A 15,930-nucleotide genomic window follows, 5' to 3' on the forward strand; every position below is an offset into this window, starting at 1 on the left:
AATTCTGTGTTCACGGTCCATGACCGCCCCATTATAGCTGATTATAAATCCATAATATACATATATTATCACTTAATGTTGTGTTAGATCTTTTTATCAACTTAAGTTCTTGTGAACATTACAAGTTTTGAACTTCTATTTGCTATTTATGACCTGTAGGCTTCATTGACCTGAGCTCATATAACTTGTTTTTGAGTAAAAAAAAAGCATAATGTATGGATTATTTTGACTATAACAAATACTCAGATGAAACACATTGTGCTATTTATCACAGACTACTTCACTGTCAGTTTCCTGGCCTCTCTCCTCCTCACCAGTGTCATGATCAAAGATATGATCAAGAGCCTCACATACAGTATATCGTTTGGTCATTGTGCTGCCACAGAATGAATTGTGAGCAAGGCCTCAAAAAAGCTTTATATACCAGAGCTGCGAGAAAAGTTCTATATATTATTGAAACAATGTTGCGATTGTTTGTGCGAATCCCAACAGGTATGGTTCCCGTGGGGGAAAGATTCTATTAGGGAAAGGTTCCCACGGGGGTTGCCATGGAAGCCAAGAAGGGGAGTGAGGTGTCTGTGTATGATCAAACACACATGCATGTGGGGGTCTGGAAAAGGAAGTGTGTCCATCTGATGAATGGGCATGTGCCAGAACTCAATTTTATACACTAATTGTAGTCTCACCCATTCATTTCTAATGACCGGTCATTTTTGACTGGGAACACCACAGGTGTACAAAAGTTAAATAAAACACCCAAAATGTAATGAAAATCATCAAAATGTATTTTGTGTGCTCAGATGCCCTGTGTGGACAAAGTCATGGAACCTTATGACAATCAGATTAAACGAACTACATTTTTCAGAGAGAACTTGTAAATCGGTCCAATTTGACCAGAACACAACAGAAGGGTTAAATGACTGCTGTTTGTTATTTACCAATACACTTTTAAATAACAGTTACGAGAGATAAACATGTAAACACATACAGTACACCGTCACAGGGCATTATTAGTATATTAACAGTCAACTGAATACAATTGTCTTCCACCAGAGCAGTATGAGATATGAATCACCTTTCAGCCAAACAAATAATTACATAAATAACCAAACACGAACCCAGTGCAAATGTTTCAGCTAACCAAAAGAAAAATGGAGCTACAGAATTAATCCGTGTTTCCCATGACCTTAAGCATAGGCTGAGTCTCAATTGTTATTCCCTGATTCCTAGCCTCCTCTTCTGTTTTAATGCGTTTTGAGAAGGACTTGAGGAGAGAGCACTCGAGGATTCAAGGAAATTGCAATTGACATTCATCCATAGTCTGACCGGGAAGGAGATCAAACTGCAAATAGGCTCTGATCAGAAATCAGATTGCACCTCTCATTGATTTCCTCTTTGTTTAATGGCTGGATCGCTGTCAATCAAGGTTCGGAAGCATTGCACCAGAATGGGATTCCCTAGAGAATGGACTGATGCAAATGTTGTTTAGTTGTGTTATGCATTATTGTTATGCCGTATCGAAGGTGGTGTGCGACCAAGTTTGCGTGATGATTAACCTTGCCTGACAACTGAAGATGTGCGTTGGCTCCCTGAGCTGTGCGGGCTAACACAGTCTTGAATTATTTTCGGAAACAGTTACATTGTGGAATCCCGACACGTGGTTTCTAACATGATTCATTTGCATCATATATGCTTTATTGTTGTCTATTATTTATTATAACATTAATTGTCAATACTTTTAATTTCAGGTGTATAGACATTCCTATACTGCATCATACATTGTTTACAATATCCACACAAGGTAAGAGACTGAATGGACTGGTTGATGCTTCATGTCTTGTATTGACATGCATACTCCCACACTGAAGAACATACTGTATTATGTATGATATACCCAATCTTTGACATCTCTAGTTCAAGAACAGATGGGGTTTGTTCATGCCTGTCTGCCTGTCTTTGTGTACTTTTGTGTGCGTGCTTGTGTTTCAGAGAGGTGTGGGAATTGAATCCTCCGGAGGTCCAGAATGCAGTGCTCCAGCATGCAGCGTGGGGTGTGAAGGGACAGCAGCTGGTGAGTCTCTCCTCTCCTCTTCTATGATGCCATACACCTCTTTTCACTCTCTCTCACCCAATCGGAAATCAACCTATGGACACAGCTCCTAGACTGTCATAGATGCCTCATCACACATGTGAAAGAAATTGATAGGTGTGAGTATTATTGATGGATTTTGTACAGGGTTTCATCAAGATGTGTTGAATGTGCTTTTCTGGCATGCGGGAGACCCGGTTTCAAACCCAGTCGTCACACTAGGGGTTGGTATCAAATTTGCCGTATTTATATTTGTTATGACGACCAGTTGTGGTACAGTTTCTCATGTGAAGGAGTAGAAAGCACCATTTGCTGTATATCAGGCGGCCATTTTGACAGCAGGTGGTCCTGTTACAGATGGGGATGCAGACTACGCTTTTCCCGGACCAGACATTTGAGCATCTGTTACTCTGTTCAGAGTTTGTTTGGTCACAAACAAAACCCAGCATGTGATTTTTGTCTTGCCGAACATCTGGCGGCCTAACAAAGCACACTTGATTGTTAAAAGGGAACAAAAGTGAACATGTGAAAGGAACTGATTGAAAAAGAGAATACTGAAGTTTAGCAATATATAGTCATTAATCAATACTACCTATTACGGTGCACTTTCATTCCTGATATGGATCATAAATGGAAATAAGTCATAAAATCACGACCATATTTCACTGGCAGTGAACTGGTGCTGTATTGTAGATACTGATGGGAATCAGAGTCTGGTTTTTGCTGTACTATAGTTTTATAACCACCGTGCAAAGCACAACTACAATTCTCTTTACTCTCATTTCAGATCTACATCTTTGAAAACAACATCTATTACCAATCAGATGTGCAGAGCAATTCTCTTAGGATTACTTCGTCGGGAGAGGAAGGAGTCATATTTAATGGAATTGCTGACTGGCTGTATGAAGGTTTGTCTGAATGCCTTATACCCAAGGACACAATGTCAGGAAAGGTATTCCAGGCATTGGAAATAAATAATGTTCAGCCACAAAGGAATTCATCACTTTCACAGTTGAACAGCTCTCAGTCGCGTTCAGGGACGGATGGAATAAGAATTCAAAATGAACTCTACTAATGATATTAGTCCCATTTTTGAAGAATAATTGAATAAATGAGAACTAACTCAGAAATTTTATCAAAGTGAATTAAATATAGATGAAGGAAAGTCATTATTTCACTACAGCTGTGTTGTCTCCTCATGAATGGGCCATAATCCACACATTGTTCCATGCTCAGTTATTTACAGCTTAATGATGGATTGTAGCTCTGACTTAATTAAGACAATTTTTTGTGTTTTATCTACATCAGCCCAAAACAAGTTCCATAAAAAAAACTGTAAGAGTTCTTCATTTGTCATCCTTTTGACATATTTCCATTTGATGCAGGCACAAATTCTAATTTTCTCTTAACTTCACTTACAATAACATATTGCTCTTATACAGTATATAGCAACTTCAAGTACTGGTGTACAGAAGAAGCCTATATTCATTAGGTCGGACTCGATCCGAAGAAAAAAAAACAATAGTATAGTTCAGTGTGTTATTGATGGCAGTTTGGTCCTTGTGTTTTCAGAGGAGATTCTGCAGTCACACATAGTACACTGGTGGTCACCTGACGGAGAGAGACTGGCCTTCCTCATGATCAACGATACCCTGGTACCCAACATGTTCCTGCCTCGGTTCACTGGCAGCCCCTACCCCAGATCACAGGAGTACCCATACCCCAAGGTAATGGAAAGACGCAATATAATGGGATCGCATGCTGCTGAAGAAAGTGTATGTATTTGTCTGTGTCATTATTTTTGCCTCCATTGGTGAAATTGTACTTGTTTGTTGGAAAAACAACACTATTGGTCATAGCAACAACAAGAAAAAGTGTTGGCTGAAGGAACAGTTATTTAAGTTCTGATGATATAACTATTGTATGTCTTTGTTGATTCACACAGTATACTAGACTCGAGCTTTGGAAGTCATGTTTCTGTGCTATCGACTGATGCGCTGTATTATATGTACGGCATGTCGATACAACAACTATAGCTATCCCGTTATCTAGATTATCCTGTGCATAGAGTTGGTTAGAAATACTGCTCAGTTAAAGGTCTTATATTCTGATAGATCAAGTATTTATGGAGTCTCAACAAAAGGGAAATTGGAAACTGAATAAATGATTAGACAAAATGATCAGAACACTGCTCGGATTTTATAGGAGGAGGTAATAGCGCTTCCAACAAAGGCTGTGATGGTTATGGAATTTTGGATTACGGTTATTTGTCAGCCAAATGATCACGGTTATAGTTACAAGTATAACCGTTCGAATAGCAAAAAAACTAGAAGCTCATCTTCTCCTCTGGCTCCTGACTGCGCGACTGGTCTTTTTGAATGCCCGGCTGTCTACAGTCTACAGTCAGCTGTCTACAGTCTACAGTCAGCTGTCTACAGTCTACAGTCAGCTGTCTACAGTGTACAGTCAGCTGTCTACAGTCCACAGTCAGCTGTCTACAGTCTACAGTCAGCTGTCTACAGTCTACAGTCAGCTGTCTACAGTCAGCTGTCTACAGTCTACAGTCAGCTGTCTACAGTCTACAGTCAGCTGTCTACAGTCTACAGTCAGCTGTCTACAGTCAGCTGTCTACAGTGTACAGTCAGCTGTCTACAGTCCACAGTCAGCTGTCTACAGTGTACAGTCAGCTGTCTACAGTCCACAGTCAGCTTTTATCTTCTCTCATCTCTCCTTACATTGGTTGTTAGTGAATCAGGCTTACTCTTACTTATTGCTTTTAGGTAAAGTTTGTCGACTTAAAAATTACGTTCTTCATTGATAATCCTTCTTTACACGATTATAGATTTACCGTGCCAGCCCTACTTCTATCTACATCCGCCAGAACAAAGAAGTCTGCTTGTATGAAGAATTCACAATGATATTCTGCCAGTTCAGTCATTACCTCCAGGGATTTAAAAATAAAATAGATGATTTGCTCGGTCATCTCTGAGATAATCTCTCGTTGGATGTTAAGCTAGGACAGACATCCAAATGGTCAAGGCAAAACAAAGATGTTAAGCTAGGACAGACATCCAAATGGTCAAGGCAAAACAAAGATGTTAATCTAGGACAGACATCCAAATGGTCAAGGCAAAACAAAGATGTTAATCTAGGACAGACATCCAAATGGTCCAGGCAAAACAAAGATGTTAAGCTAGGACAGACATCCAAATGGTCAAGGCAAAACAAAGATGTTAATCTAGGACAGACATCCAAATGGTCAAGGCAAAACAAAGATGTTAATCTAGGACAGACATCCAAATGGTCCAGGCAAAACAAAGATGTTAAGCTAGGACAGACATCCAAATGGTCAAGGCAAAACAAAGATGTTAATCTAGGACAGACATCCAAATGGTCCAGGCAAAACAAAGATGTTAAGCTAGGACAGACATCCAAATGGTCCAGGCAAAACAAAGATGTTAAGCTAGGACAGACATCCAAATGGTCCAGGCAAAACAAAGATGTTAAGCTAGGACAGATATCCAAATGGTCAAGGCAAAATAAAGATGTTAAGCTAGGACAGACATCCAAATGGTCAAGGCAAAATAAAGATGTTAATCTAGGACAGACATCCAAATGGTCCAGGCAAAACAAAGATGTTAAGCTAGGACAGACATACAAATGGTCCAGGCAAAACAAAGATGTTAAGCTAGGACAGACATCCAAATGGTCAAGGCAAAACAAAGATATTAATCTAGGACAGACATCCAAATGGTCAAGGCAAAATAAAGATGTTAATCTAAGACAGACATCCAAATGGTCCAGGCAAAACAAAGATGTTAAGCTAGGACAGACATCCAAATGGTCAAGGCAAAATAAAGATGTTAATCTAGGACAGACATCCAAATGGTCCAGGCAAAGCAAAGATGTTCAGAATATAATAACCTGTGCAGTCATTTGAAGCATTGATTGTTTGCATAGTTTATAATGAGTTGCTGAATATCCACTGTTCATGCACCTTGGTTTGAAAGCAGTGTAGCAACAGTGTTTGTTTTTCCTCGGCATACTAACTAATTGACCTTATGAGGATCTGTTTGCTGACAGGCTGGCCAGCCCAACCCTACAGTCAGGCTGTTGGTGGTGAACCTGTATGGTCCCACACACACTCAGGAGCTGGTACCACCTGATGGCCTGAGAGGAAGGTGAGGAAGACACATCATTCTGGCAGCCCCTTAGTTCTTTTAATTTGTAATTGTTGTGGTGCCACCAGGCGTGTCAGGTTATTCTTTGCATGTTATTTCTTTACTAACTGTTATAACCAGTATACGACAATTTAATCTGTATGGCTGCATGTTTAATTGTTTCCAGGGGCAGACTGGACCAGAAATCGGTATTGTCATTTCATAAAACACCGGCTAATTTTTTCCCTGAAACCCCCACACCGTCCATTATATTCCTCAAGGCCCCCACATTGGCCCATTTTTCCCATCGAGGCTCCCATTATTAGCCAGAAAGTGATCATTTTGCGTGAAAAATCCAAGCTAAAGAGGCCCATAGACTAAAAATGAACCAGCCCGTCTGGCATTTGCCTGAAATGCCAGAAGGCCAGTCCGCCCCTGATTGTTACAGTGCATGTTTGATCAAGTGCCATTCACTAGTATACAACCATCATTCAGAAATATGATTCAAATGGCCCAGAGAAGTAGTTGCTATACGTCTGAATGTTTGTCTGACGTTGACCCAGAGAACACTATGTGAGTATGGTGAAGTGGATCAGCAACACCCATGCAGCGGTTCGATGGCTCAACCGGCCCCAGAACATGTCCTTCCTCACTGTGTGTGACGCTACCATCGGATCCTGTGTACAGGTGGGTTTTTCCTTCATCTACGCTAAAGTGGTCCTCCCTAGAAAAGGGTTTTATTGGCATCGTCTGTGTCGTACTCCATGTTGGATCTAAGACATGTTCCTTCACTTGAATTTCAGAAACATGAGGAAGCTTCAGATCTCTGGCTCACCAGACAGGTAAGCTGAAATGTAAATGTTCTATAACGTTAGCAAATTCATATTTCCATCTAGTATCATTTTATTTGAATGCTACTGTGGGCTTGATGTGGTCCAAATTGTGCTGCAATTTTAAAACAGTGAGTATTGTATCTATATGCTAATAGTAAAGAGGAAATTGATGCACTTTGACTGTCCCTTAAAATCCAATGTCCTCAGAACCAGGAGCCAGTGTTTTCAAAGGACGGGAGCAGGTTTTTCCTGACCATACCGGTGAAGCAGGGGGGACAAGGAGACTTCCATCATATTGCCATGTTCACCAAATCGGTGGGTGCTGTCATACTCCAGTTCTGAAATACACCTTGGTCATCTTGTCATTCTCTGGCTTTTTCAGTGCTCACGTTGTGTCTTTTTTTTTTTAAACGTGTTTTTATCGAGAAAAAAAAATCACAATTTGTCTTTTCTCAGTTCAGAAGTGATCAAAATGATGTCCGTCACTTGACGTCAGGCAACTGGGAGGTGACCAAGATATTAGCTTATGATGAGGGGGAGCAAACCATGTAAGTCTGTCAGATCGTTTCCGATCAGTTATGAGAATAATTGAATATCATATTTCGTCTTACAGATATGAGCTTCAACAAGTGTTGACCTTTTTTCTCTTTTCAAACATCTCTTCTGTTGAAGCTATTCTATTTGTAACTATGGTTTCTTGTACTTGCTCTAGTTAAAGTTATTCTGCTTTCACCTATATAGATATTTTATCAGTACTCAAGACTCCCCACAAAAGAGACACGTGTACAGGTGAGAAATTATTCTAAAACGTTTTCACCATGAAGAAATGCGCTTGCTGTATTCTTAATAACACCAGACATTTCAGCTTCATTCTAGTAGCTGTTAGCCCTATTCAGCTACAGTTTATCTTACCCATCCGTATTGCATAGATATAATACATTGTTGAAATGCAATTATCTCAAGAATGTGAAGAAGTGCAACAACGACAAAAAATCACTCTTTCAGTGCATCTACTATTGGTCTGTTCTCTCAACGATGTTTGACCTGTGAGATGAACCAGGAAGCATGCACGTTCTTTGATGCAGACATCAGCCCGAACAAACAGCATGTTATTCTACAGTGTAAAGGTAAGGTCTGTGTTTTTTCGTTCTGGAAATCATTCAGCCAAATACAGCTTTATGTAGTAAAACCCAACCTATTCTGGGTAATGTATGAGATATGGTTAGGGAGTAATTATGCCGTTATGTATTTTATGATACAGTAGCCGATGGCGCCTGGGTCTCCTAACCACTGCTTTAATAACTATATCCCACGGGTGATGTCGCTGGGCTTACATAGGCTAGGGTAGCTACATTACTACTATAAAACCATGTTAGAATATCATACTGAACGCTTGTTCAGTCTCAAAACAATGCCATGTAGTATTACTAGAGTATCTTCTGTTCCACAGGTCCCGGTGCTCCATCTGTGATGCTACAGAGTTTTAATGATGTAAACAGTGAGTAATACTAAGTATTGCTATGAACTTTCCTCTCCTGTACTGTACTATTTCCAGTCTGTTTTAATGGTTCCTATTTCATATTTGGCCATGAGATTGTTGGCTTTGTTTCACATTGTGTGAAATACATTTTCAACATCTGTCCAAATGAAATGTTCTGCCAAGGTTTAAATGAGCATCTGGGAAGTGTTTTTTTTAATGCAAATTGAATTTATTTGTCTTTTATATGCCTGGATGCATTTCAATGACACTGAATATGAGGCATAATTGTACTGAAATGATGTGATTGGGGACAGTTTAAAACAAAGGATCACATGACATGTGGTTTAGACGCAGTGGCCTATGTGAAGTCAGCCAACTGTATTAGAAAAATGTGAAACTCTAAATAATGTGCTTCGTGAAACAATATGTTGATAGATTTTTTTTAATACCCCATATAATCGGCATCCTCGTGTCTCTTTACCCACAGTATGTCAATGGTTACTTTCACACTTTATCCTCACAGCTTACTTTATATTGGACAACAACATGCCTCTGAGAGCTGCCTTGGAAATCAAAAAGATCTCTAAATCAGATGTCACTGTTATTCCAAGTGAAGACTTTGGTAACTAACCATTTCTCTCTGTGTATATTTCTTTCTTTCTCTGTCTCTCTCTCTCTCTCTCTCTCTCTGCTCTATAGTCTGTCGGTCACTTTTTTTCTCGCTCTCTCTCTCTCTCTCTACAGTATATTGTTTATTTGAATAACTACTGTAATTCAGTATTTTCTTCTCACAGAGCTGCCTTTGAAACTCACCTATCCACTTGACTTTTCTGAATCTCTTCTCTATGGCCTTCTTTTGATTGTGTAAGCATCGCTCCTCTTTCCTAGCGTTCTAATATAGTAACACAGTCTTAAGTACATTTTCATTCAGAAATACATTTAGAACTGAATACGTTACCTTGAGAACAAACACAATGATTTTCTAACTCCAAGTCCATGATGTGAGATTATGCTTTCTTTAATTAAGGGAAGATGTTTTCACATAATATGGAACTTTAAATTAGTTAACTTGTTTGAGAAGCTTGAATGTTACCCTCTTTCTCACTCTTCCTCCCCCTTCCGCCCCTCTCTTAGTGATGGTGGGCCTGGCAGTCAGTCAGTGAGTGATGAGTATGAGCTGGGTTGGGACTCGGTGCTGGTAAGTTGTGATGAGGTGATCGTGGCCAGGCTGGACGGCAGGGGGACAGGCTTCCGGGGCCTGAGAGTCCTGCAGCAGGTCCATCAGCGCCTGGGTACTGTGGATGTTCAGGACCAGATAGCTGCACTGGAGTATGTAACCTCCGACCAGCATGTGATGATATATATATAATATTATATCATATCTATATATATTTGTTTATTTACATATGATGGGATGTATAGACATTATGGACAGTATATGGATAGAATATGTATATATGTAATATAGGATACAATACGATGCGATATACACTGTTAGATGATACGATATGCAGTATATAAGATGTAATGCGGTATACAGTGCGGTGCGATGCCATACAATATGATATAAGACAATACCATAAGATAAGACAGGATGTGATATGATACGATACAATATTTTCCCCTTTCCATTGAAATCCATTGAAAATGTATGGCATGGTTGTGCACTCTTTAACTTCCCTGTCAGTCATCTGTGTTAAAGCCCTCATGAAATGTCTGTAAAAATAATTAGTCATTCTGTTTTGGGTTGTTTTTATTTACTCATTACAGATACTTGATGACACTCCCATACATTGACCGCGCGCGTATCGGAATCTACGGAAAGGCAAGTTTAACTGCTGTTTTTCAGTTGATCACCATGCTTCACACTCACGGGTGTGTTCAACAAGTGAAGGTGTCCTTTTCTTTCCAGGGATACGGTGCTTACCTCACCTTGATGCTTCTGAGGTCCACTGCACTGATTAAGTGTGCAGCTGCTAATTCCCCAGTGATTGACTGGAAACTTTACGGTGGGTAATGTCTCCATGATCTTACCCTTTAGGTCAGTTTCCTTGACAGAGATTTAACCTACTCCTGAATTGAAAAGCAAGCTGAATGGACCATCTCCATTGAAATAGCTTTTCAGTCCAGGTTTAGGCTCGATCTAGGATTGGGAAACCGGTTCTGTGTGTTTTGTGTGTGTACATTTCTCACAACAAATTACATTAAATATTGTACACATTTGATTATCAATGAAATTGGAGATGAAAGAACTGAATACTTTTTTGAAATGTTGCGTACTTTCTCTACATGAAGCTTCAGCATTTTCAGAGCGATACTTTGGCCTGACGTCAAAGAACGACAACAGATATCAAGTAAGTTGTTTATCACAGTCCATCTGTTGTTGTGATTAATGGTTTTCTATTTGTTGTTCTACAGTTTATCACAGCAGATTGGAGAACAGCGGGAACTGTCACACTGAAGCGTGTGTGTGTGTGCGTGTGTGTGTGTGTGTGTGTGTGTGTGTGTGTTGGGTGTTCGTATTTATGTGTGTGTACGTGCGCAAATTTATGTGCGTGAGTATGTTCATGGGCCAGGTATTGTTCATCAGTCAGAATAATAACTAGTGAAGCTGTACAACTTCCTGTGTGAGATTACTGTTATCAGTGAAAATGTTCCCCTGGAAGTGGGTTGTTGATATGTGGGCCACACAGTTCCAGCCATTTAAAATGTAAATTATGCTAGTCCAGAGAAGTAGGTCAAATTGATCATAAATAAACAGCAGGGCATCACTCATACAGTCCTTAGAGGTAGATGGAAAAATGTACGTTCTGTTAAGGATTAGCCCCCTTTTTTAAAATGTTGTCTAAAATGACATACGCAAATCTAACTGCCTGTAGCTCAGGCCCTGAAGCAAGGATATGCATATTCTTGGTACCATTTGAAAGGAAACACTTTGAAGTTTATGGAAATGTGAAAGGAATGTAGTAGAAAATAACACAATAGATCTGGTAAAAGATAATACAAATAAAAAAACAACAGTTCTTTTGTATTTTTTTTGTACCATCATCTTTGAAATGCAAGAGAAAGGCCATAATGTATTATTCCAGCCCAGGTGCAATTTAGATTTTGGCCACTATATGGCATCAGTGTATGTGCAAAGTGTTAGACTGATCCAATGAACCATTGCATTTCGGTTCAATATCTTGTATCAAAACTGCCCAAATGCGCCTAATTTGTAAATTAATAACTTTTCATGTTCAAAATTGTGCACTCTCCTCAAACAATAGCATGGCATTATTTCACTGTAATAGCTACTGTAATTTGGACAGTGAAGTTAGATTAACAAGAATTTAAGCTTTCTGCCAATATCAAATATGTCTATGTCCTGGGAAATTTTCTTGTTATTTACAACCTCATGCTAATCGCATTAGCCTATGTTAGCTCAACCGTCCTGTGGAAGGGACACCGATCCCGAAGAAGAGTTCTAATGAATCAAATCAAATGTATTTATAAAGCCCTTCTTACATCAGCTGATATCTCAAAGTGCTGTACAGAAACCCAGCCTAAAACCCCAAACAGCAAGCAATGCAGGTGTAGAAGCACGGTGGCTAGGAAAAACTCCCTAGAAAGGCCAAAACCTATAATGAAGCAACACACTGGATCCCCTGGGGTGTTAGACAGGTTTGATCCAGTCCTGTATTGTAGCCTGGCTCAACCAGACTGAACATTGTGCTCAGCATTGTTTGTGAAGTGAAGGAAAAAGTGAGCAGTCTGATTTAACAAGGCTAGTTGTTTAACGTGATCTTTTCCCAACTATTTATTCAGTGCTGTGGTTGGTTTTCCCTCAGATATTGTTTTCTGTTCAAACCTGAGGTTTTGTTTTGCTTTTCGTGTATTGACGTGAAAATTGGTGTATATTGATATATATATTGATATGTATAGTATATACTGATGTGTATAGTGTATGTTGATGTGAATATTGATGTGTATATTGATGTGTATAGTGTACACTATTGGTCAAACGTTTTAGAGCACCTACTCATTCAAGGGTTTTCTTTATTTTTACTATTTTCTACGTTGTAGAATAATAGTGAAGACATCAAAACTATGAAATAACACATATAGAATCATGTAGTAACCAAAAAAGTGTTAAACAAATCAAAATATATTTTATATTTGAGATTCTTCAAATAGCCACTCTTTGCCTTGATGACAGCTTTACACACTCTTGGCATTCTCTCAACCAGCTTCACCTGGAATGCTTTTCCAACAGTCTTGAAGGAGTTCCCACATATGCTGAGCACTTGTTGGCTGCTTTTCCTTAACTCTGCGGTCCAACCCATCCCAAACCATCTCAATTTGGTTGAGGTCGGGGGATTGTGGAGGACAGGTCATCTGATGCAAGACTCCATCACTCTCCTTCTTGGTCAAATAGCCCTTACACAGCTTGGAAGTGTGTTGTGTTATTGTCCTGTTCAAAAACAAGTGATAGTCCCACTAAGCACAAACCAGATGGGATGGCATATCACTGCAGAATGCTGTGGTAGCCATGCTGGTTAAGTGTGCCATGAAATTCCAAATAAATCACAGACAGTGTCACCAGCAAAGCACCCCCATACCGAACATTTGATGTTGACATGTGTCTGTTACTTGATCTCCGTGAAGCATTTATTTGGGCTGCAATTTCTGAGGCTGGTAACTCTAATGAACTCATCCTCTGCAGCAGAGGTAACTCTGGGTCTTCCATTCCTGTGGCAGTCCTCATGAGATCCAGTTTCATCATAGAGCTTGATGGTTTTTGCGACTGCACTTGAATACACTTTCAAAGTTCTTGAAATGTTTCGTATTGACTGACCTTCATGTCTTAATGATGGACTGTCATTTCTCTTTGCTTATTTGAGCTTTTTTTTGCCATAATATGGACTTGGTCTTTTACCAAATAGGGCTATCTTCTGTATACCAACCCTACCTTGTCCCAACACAACACTCCAGGTGACTACCTCATGAAGCTGGTTGAGAGAATGCCAAGAGTGTGCAAAGCTGTCATCAAGGCGAAGGGTGGCTATTTGAAGAATCTCAAATATAACATATATTTTGATTTGTTTAACAATTTTTTGGTTACTCCATGATTCCATATGTGTTATTTCATAGTTTTGATGTCTTCACTATTATTGTACAATGTAGAAAATTGTAAAACTAAAGAAAAACCTGTTAATGAGTATGTGGTCTAAAACGTTTGACCGGTAGTGTATATTGATGTGTATACAGGGCTCATCTGTGAGAAAGACCTTGGTCTCAGCATGACTCACTGTCAAAATAAAGGTAAAAAAAAATGAAAACCTGAGGTTACACTGTCTCCCATATCTATTCTTTCAGGTTTCTAGAGTGCTTCCAAATATGAAAGGGTTGCAAGGAAACATGATGAAAGGACCGCAAGGACCGGATTTTCTGTTGATTCATGGAACCGCTGACGGTAATTACCCTTTTGTCCAACAGAAATGGGAAATAGACAATCCTAAATCCGTCAAAATCAGTGATTGGTGTTGTATTCAAAGTCAATTTGCAAAACCAATTGGTGCTTTTTTGTTCTTTTCTCAGCAAATGTTCATTTCCAACATTCAGCAGAGTTGATTAAGCACTTGATCAAAATTGGAGCGAACTACACAATGCAGGTACGAGCCGTGATCAACAAATTTGAATGAAAATGTTGAATGAGTGATTACATAATGTGATTATTGAAGTGATTTTGATTGCTAGCTGATATATTTGCTCTCACCCACCACACTTGCACGTACACACATGCGCACGCACACACGCGCGCACACACACACACACACACACACACACACACACACACACACACACACACACACACACACACACACACACACACACACACACACACACACACACACACACACACACCTCTCAGGAAAATCATTGAGTTACTTTCTTGTTCCTTCTAACTGATAGAGGAGTATCCACAGTCCCAATGCTGGACAGTACCAGTACTATCCTGACTGACGTTGTGTTTGACCTTTCACCTTTGTTTGAGATAGCTCTACCCAGACGAGGGCCACTTCCTGTCCCTGCAGAGCCAGAAGCACCAGTCTGAGTCCCTGGTTGGCTACTTCAGAACATGTTTTCAGGACTTCAGCACACCGCTACCTGAGGAGATAGGCAAAGAGGATGATGACTGACAGGGTTGGGGTTAGATGGTGACTGACAGGTTTAGGGTTAGATGATGACTGACAGGGTTAGGTTTAGATGGTGACTGACAGGAGAACGTGCAGATGGGCCGTGTGTGGATCTAGGATCACTATGTTGAAGCAGCACAATGACTGCTCTGCCCTTGCGAGGGATGTTTGCTGTTGATTAGGTGTCCAATGTAGGCAAGACATACAGTTGAAGTTGGAAGTTTACATACACTTATGTTGGAGTCATTAAAACTCGTTTTTCAACCACTACACAAATGTCTTGTTAACAAACGTTAGTTTTGGCAAGTCGGTTAGGACATCTACTTTGTGCATGACACAAGTAATTTTTCCAACAATTGTTTACAAACAGATTATTTCACTTATAATTCACTGTATCACAAATCTAGTGGGTCAGAAGTTTACATACACTAAGTTGACTGCACCTTTAAACAGCTTATAAAATTCCAGAAAATGATGTCATGGCTTTAGAAGCTTCTGATAAGCTAATTGAGTCAATTGGAGGTGTACCTGTGGATGTATTTCATAGCCTACCTTCAAACTCAGTGCCTCTTTGCTTGACATCATAGGAAAATCTAAAGAAATCAGCCAAGATCTCCACAAGTCTAGTTCATCCTTGGGAGCAATTTCCAAATGCCTGAAGGTACCACGTTCATCTGTACAAACAATAGTACGCAAGTATAAACACCATAGGACCACGCAGCCGTCATACCGCTCAGGAAGAAGACGCGTTCTGTCTCCTAGAGATGAACGTACTTTGGTGCGAAAAGTGCAAATCCATCCCAAAACAACAGCAAAGGACCTTGTGAAGATGCTGGAGGAAACAGGTACAAAAGTATCTATATCCACAGTAAAATGAGTCCTATATCGACATAACCTGAAAGGCCTCTCAGCAAGGAAGAAGCCACTGCTCCAAAACTGCCATAAAAAAGACAGACTACAGTTTGCAACTGCACATGGAGACAAAGATCGTACTTTTGGAGAAATGTCCTCTGGTCTGATGAAACAAAAATAGAACTATTTGGCCATAATGACCATCATTATGTTTGAGGAAAAAGGGGGAGGCTTGCAAGCCGAAGAACACCATCCCAACCGTGAAGCACGGGGGTGGCAGCATCATGTTGTGGGGGTGCTTTGCTGCAGGAAGGACTGGTGCACTTCACAAAATAGA

At 39.9% G+C, this 15,930-nt stretch overlaps 1 protein-coding gene across 2 annotated transcripts in view; it reads left to right on the plus strand.

The window, feature by feature from the left end:
• LOC106575263 (inactive dipeptidyl peptidase 10) overlaps window positions 1-15,203 on the plus strand; it is a 52,460-nt gene extending 37,257 nt beyond the window's left edge. For both annotated transcript variants that reach the window (XM_045698875.1, XM_014151676.2), the window contains exons 6-26: window positions 1,749-1,801; window positions 1,990-2,071; window positions 2,877-2,997; window positions 3,662-3,816; window positions 6,173-6,270; window positions 6,813-6,936; window positions 7,053-7,091; window positions 7,290-7,397; window positions 7,539-7,630; window positions 7,824-7,871; window positions 8,088-8,209; window positions 8,533-8,580; window positions 9,086-9,184; window positions 9,357-9,426; window positions 9,697-9,891; window positions 10,333-10,387; window positions 10,475-10,571; window positions 10,858-10,916; window positions 13,921-14,017; window positions 14,143-14,216; window positions 14,604-15,203. In XM_045698875.1, the coding sequence (XP_045554831.1) occupies window positions 1,749-1,801; window positions 1,990-2,071; window positions 2,877-2,997; window positions 3,662-3,816; window positions 6,173-6,270; window positions 6,813-6,936; window positions 7,053-7,091; window positions 7,290-7,397; window positions 7,539-7,630; window positions 7,824-7,871; window positions 8,088-8,209; window positions 8,533-8,580; window positions 9,086-9,184; window positions 9,357-9,426; window positions 9,697-9,891; window positions 10,333-10,387; window positions 10,475-10,571; window positions 10,858-10,916; window positions 13,921-14,017; window positions 14,143-14,216; window positions 14,604-14,744 (1,977 nt within the window). In that variant the 3' untranslated portion in view covers window positions 14,745-15,203. The remainder of the gene's footprint in view (window positions 1-1,748; window positions 1,802-1,989; window positions 2,072-2,876; window positions 2,998-3,661; window positions 3,817-6,172; window positions 6,271-6,812; window positions 6,937-7,052; window positions 7,092-7,289; window positions 7,398-7,538; window positions 7,631-7,823; window positions 7,872-8,087; window positions 8,210-8,532; window positions 8,581-9,085; window positions 9,185-9,356; window positions 9,427-9,696; window positions 9,892-10,332; window positions 10,388-10,474; window positions 10,572-10,857; window positions 10,917-13,920; window positions 14,018-14,142; window positions 14,217-14,603) is intronic.
• The last annotated feature ends 727 nt before the right edge of the window (window positions 15,204-15,930 follow it).

Source organism: Salmo salar, chromosome ssa17 (assembly GCF_905237065.1).
Source record: "Salmo salar chromosome ssa17, Ssal_v3.1, whole genome shotgun sequence".
In the NCBI taxonomy this organism is placed as follows: domain Eukaryota; kingdom Metazoa; phylum Chordata; class Actinopteri; order Salmoniformes; family Salmonidae; genus Salmo; species Salmo salar.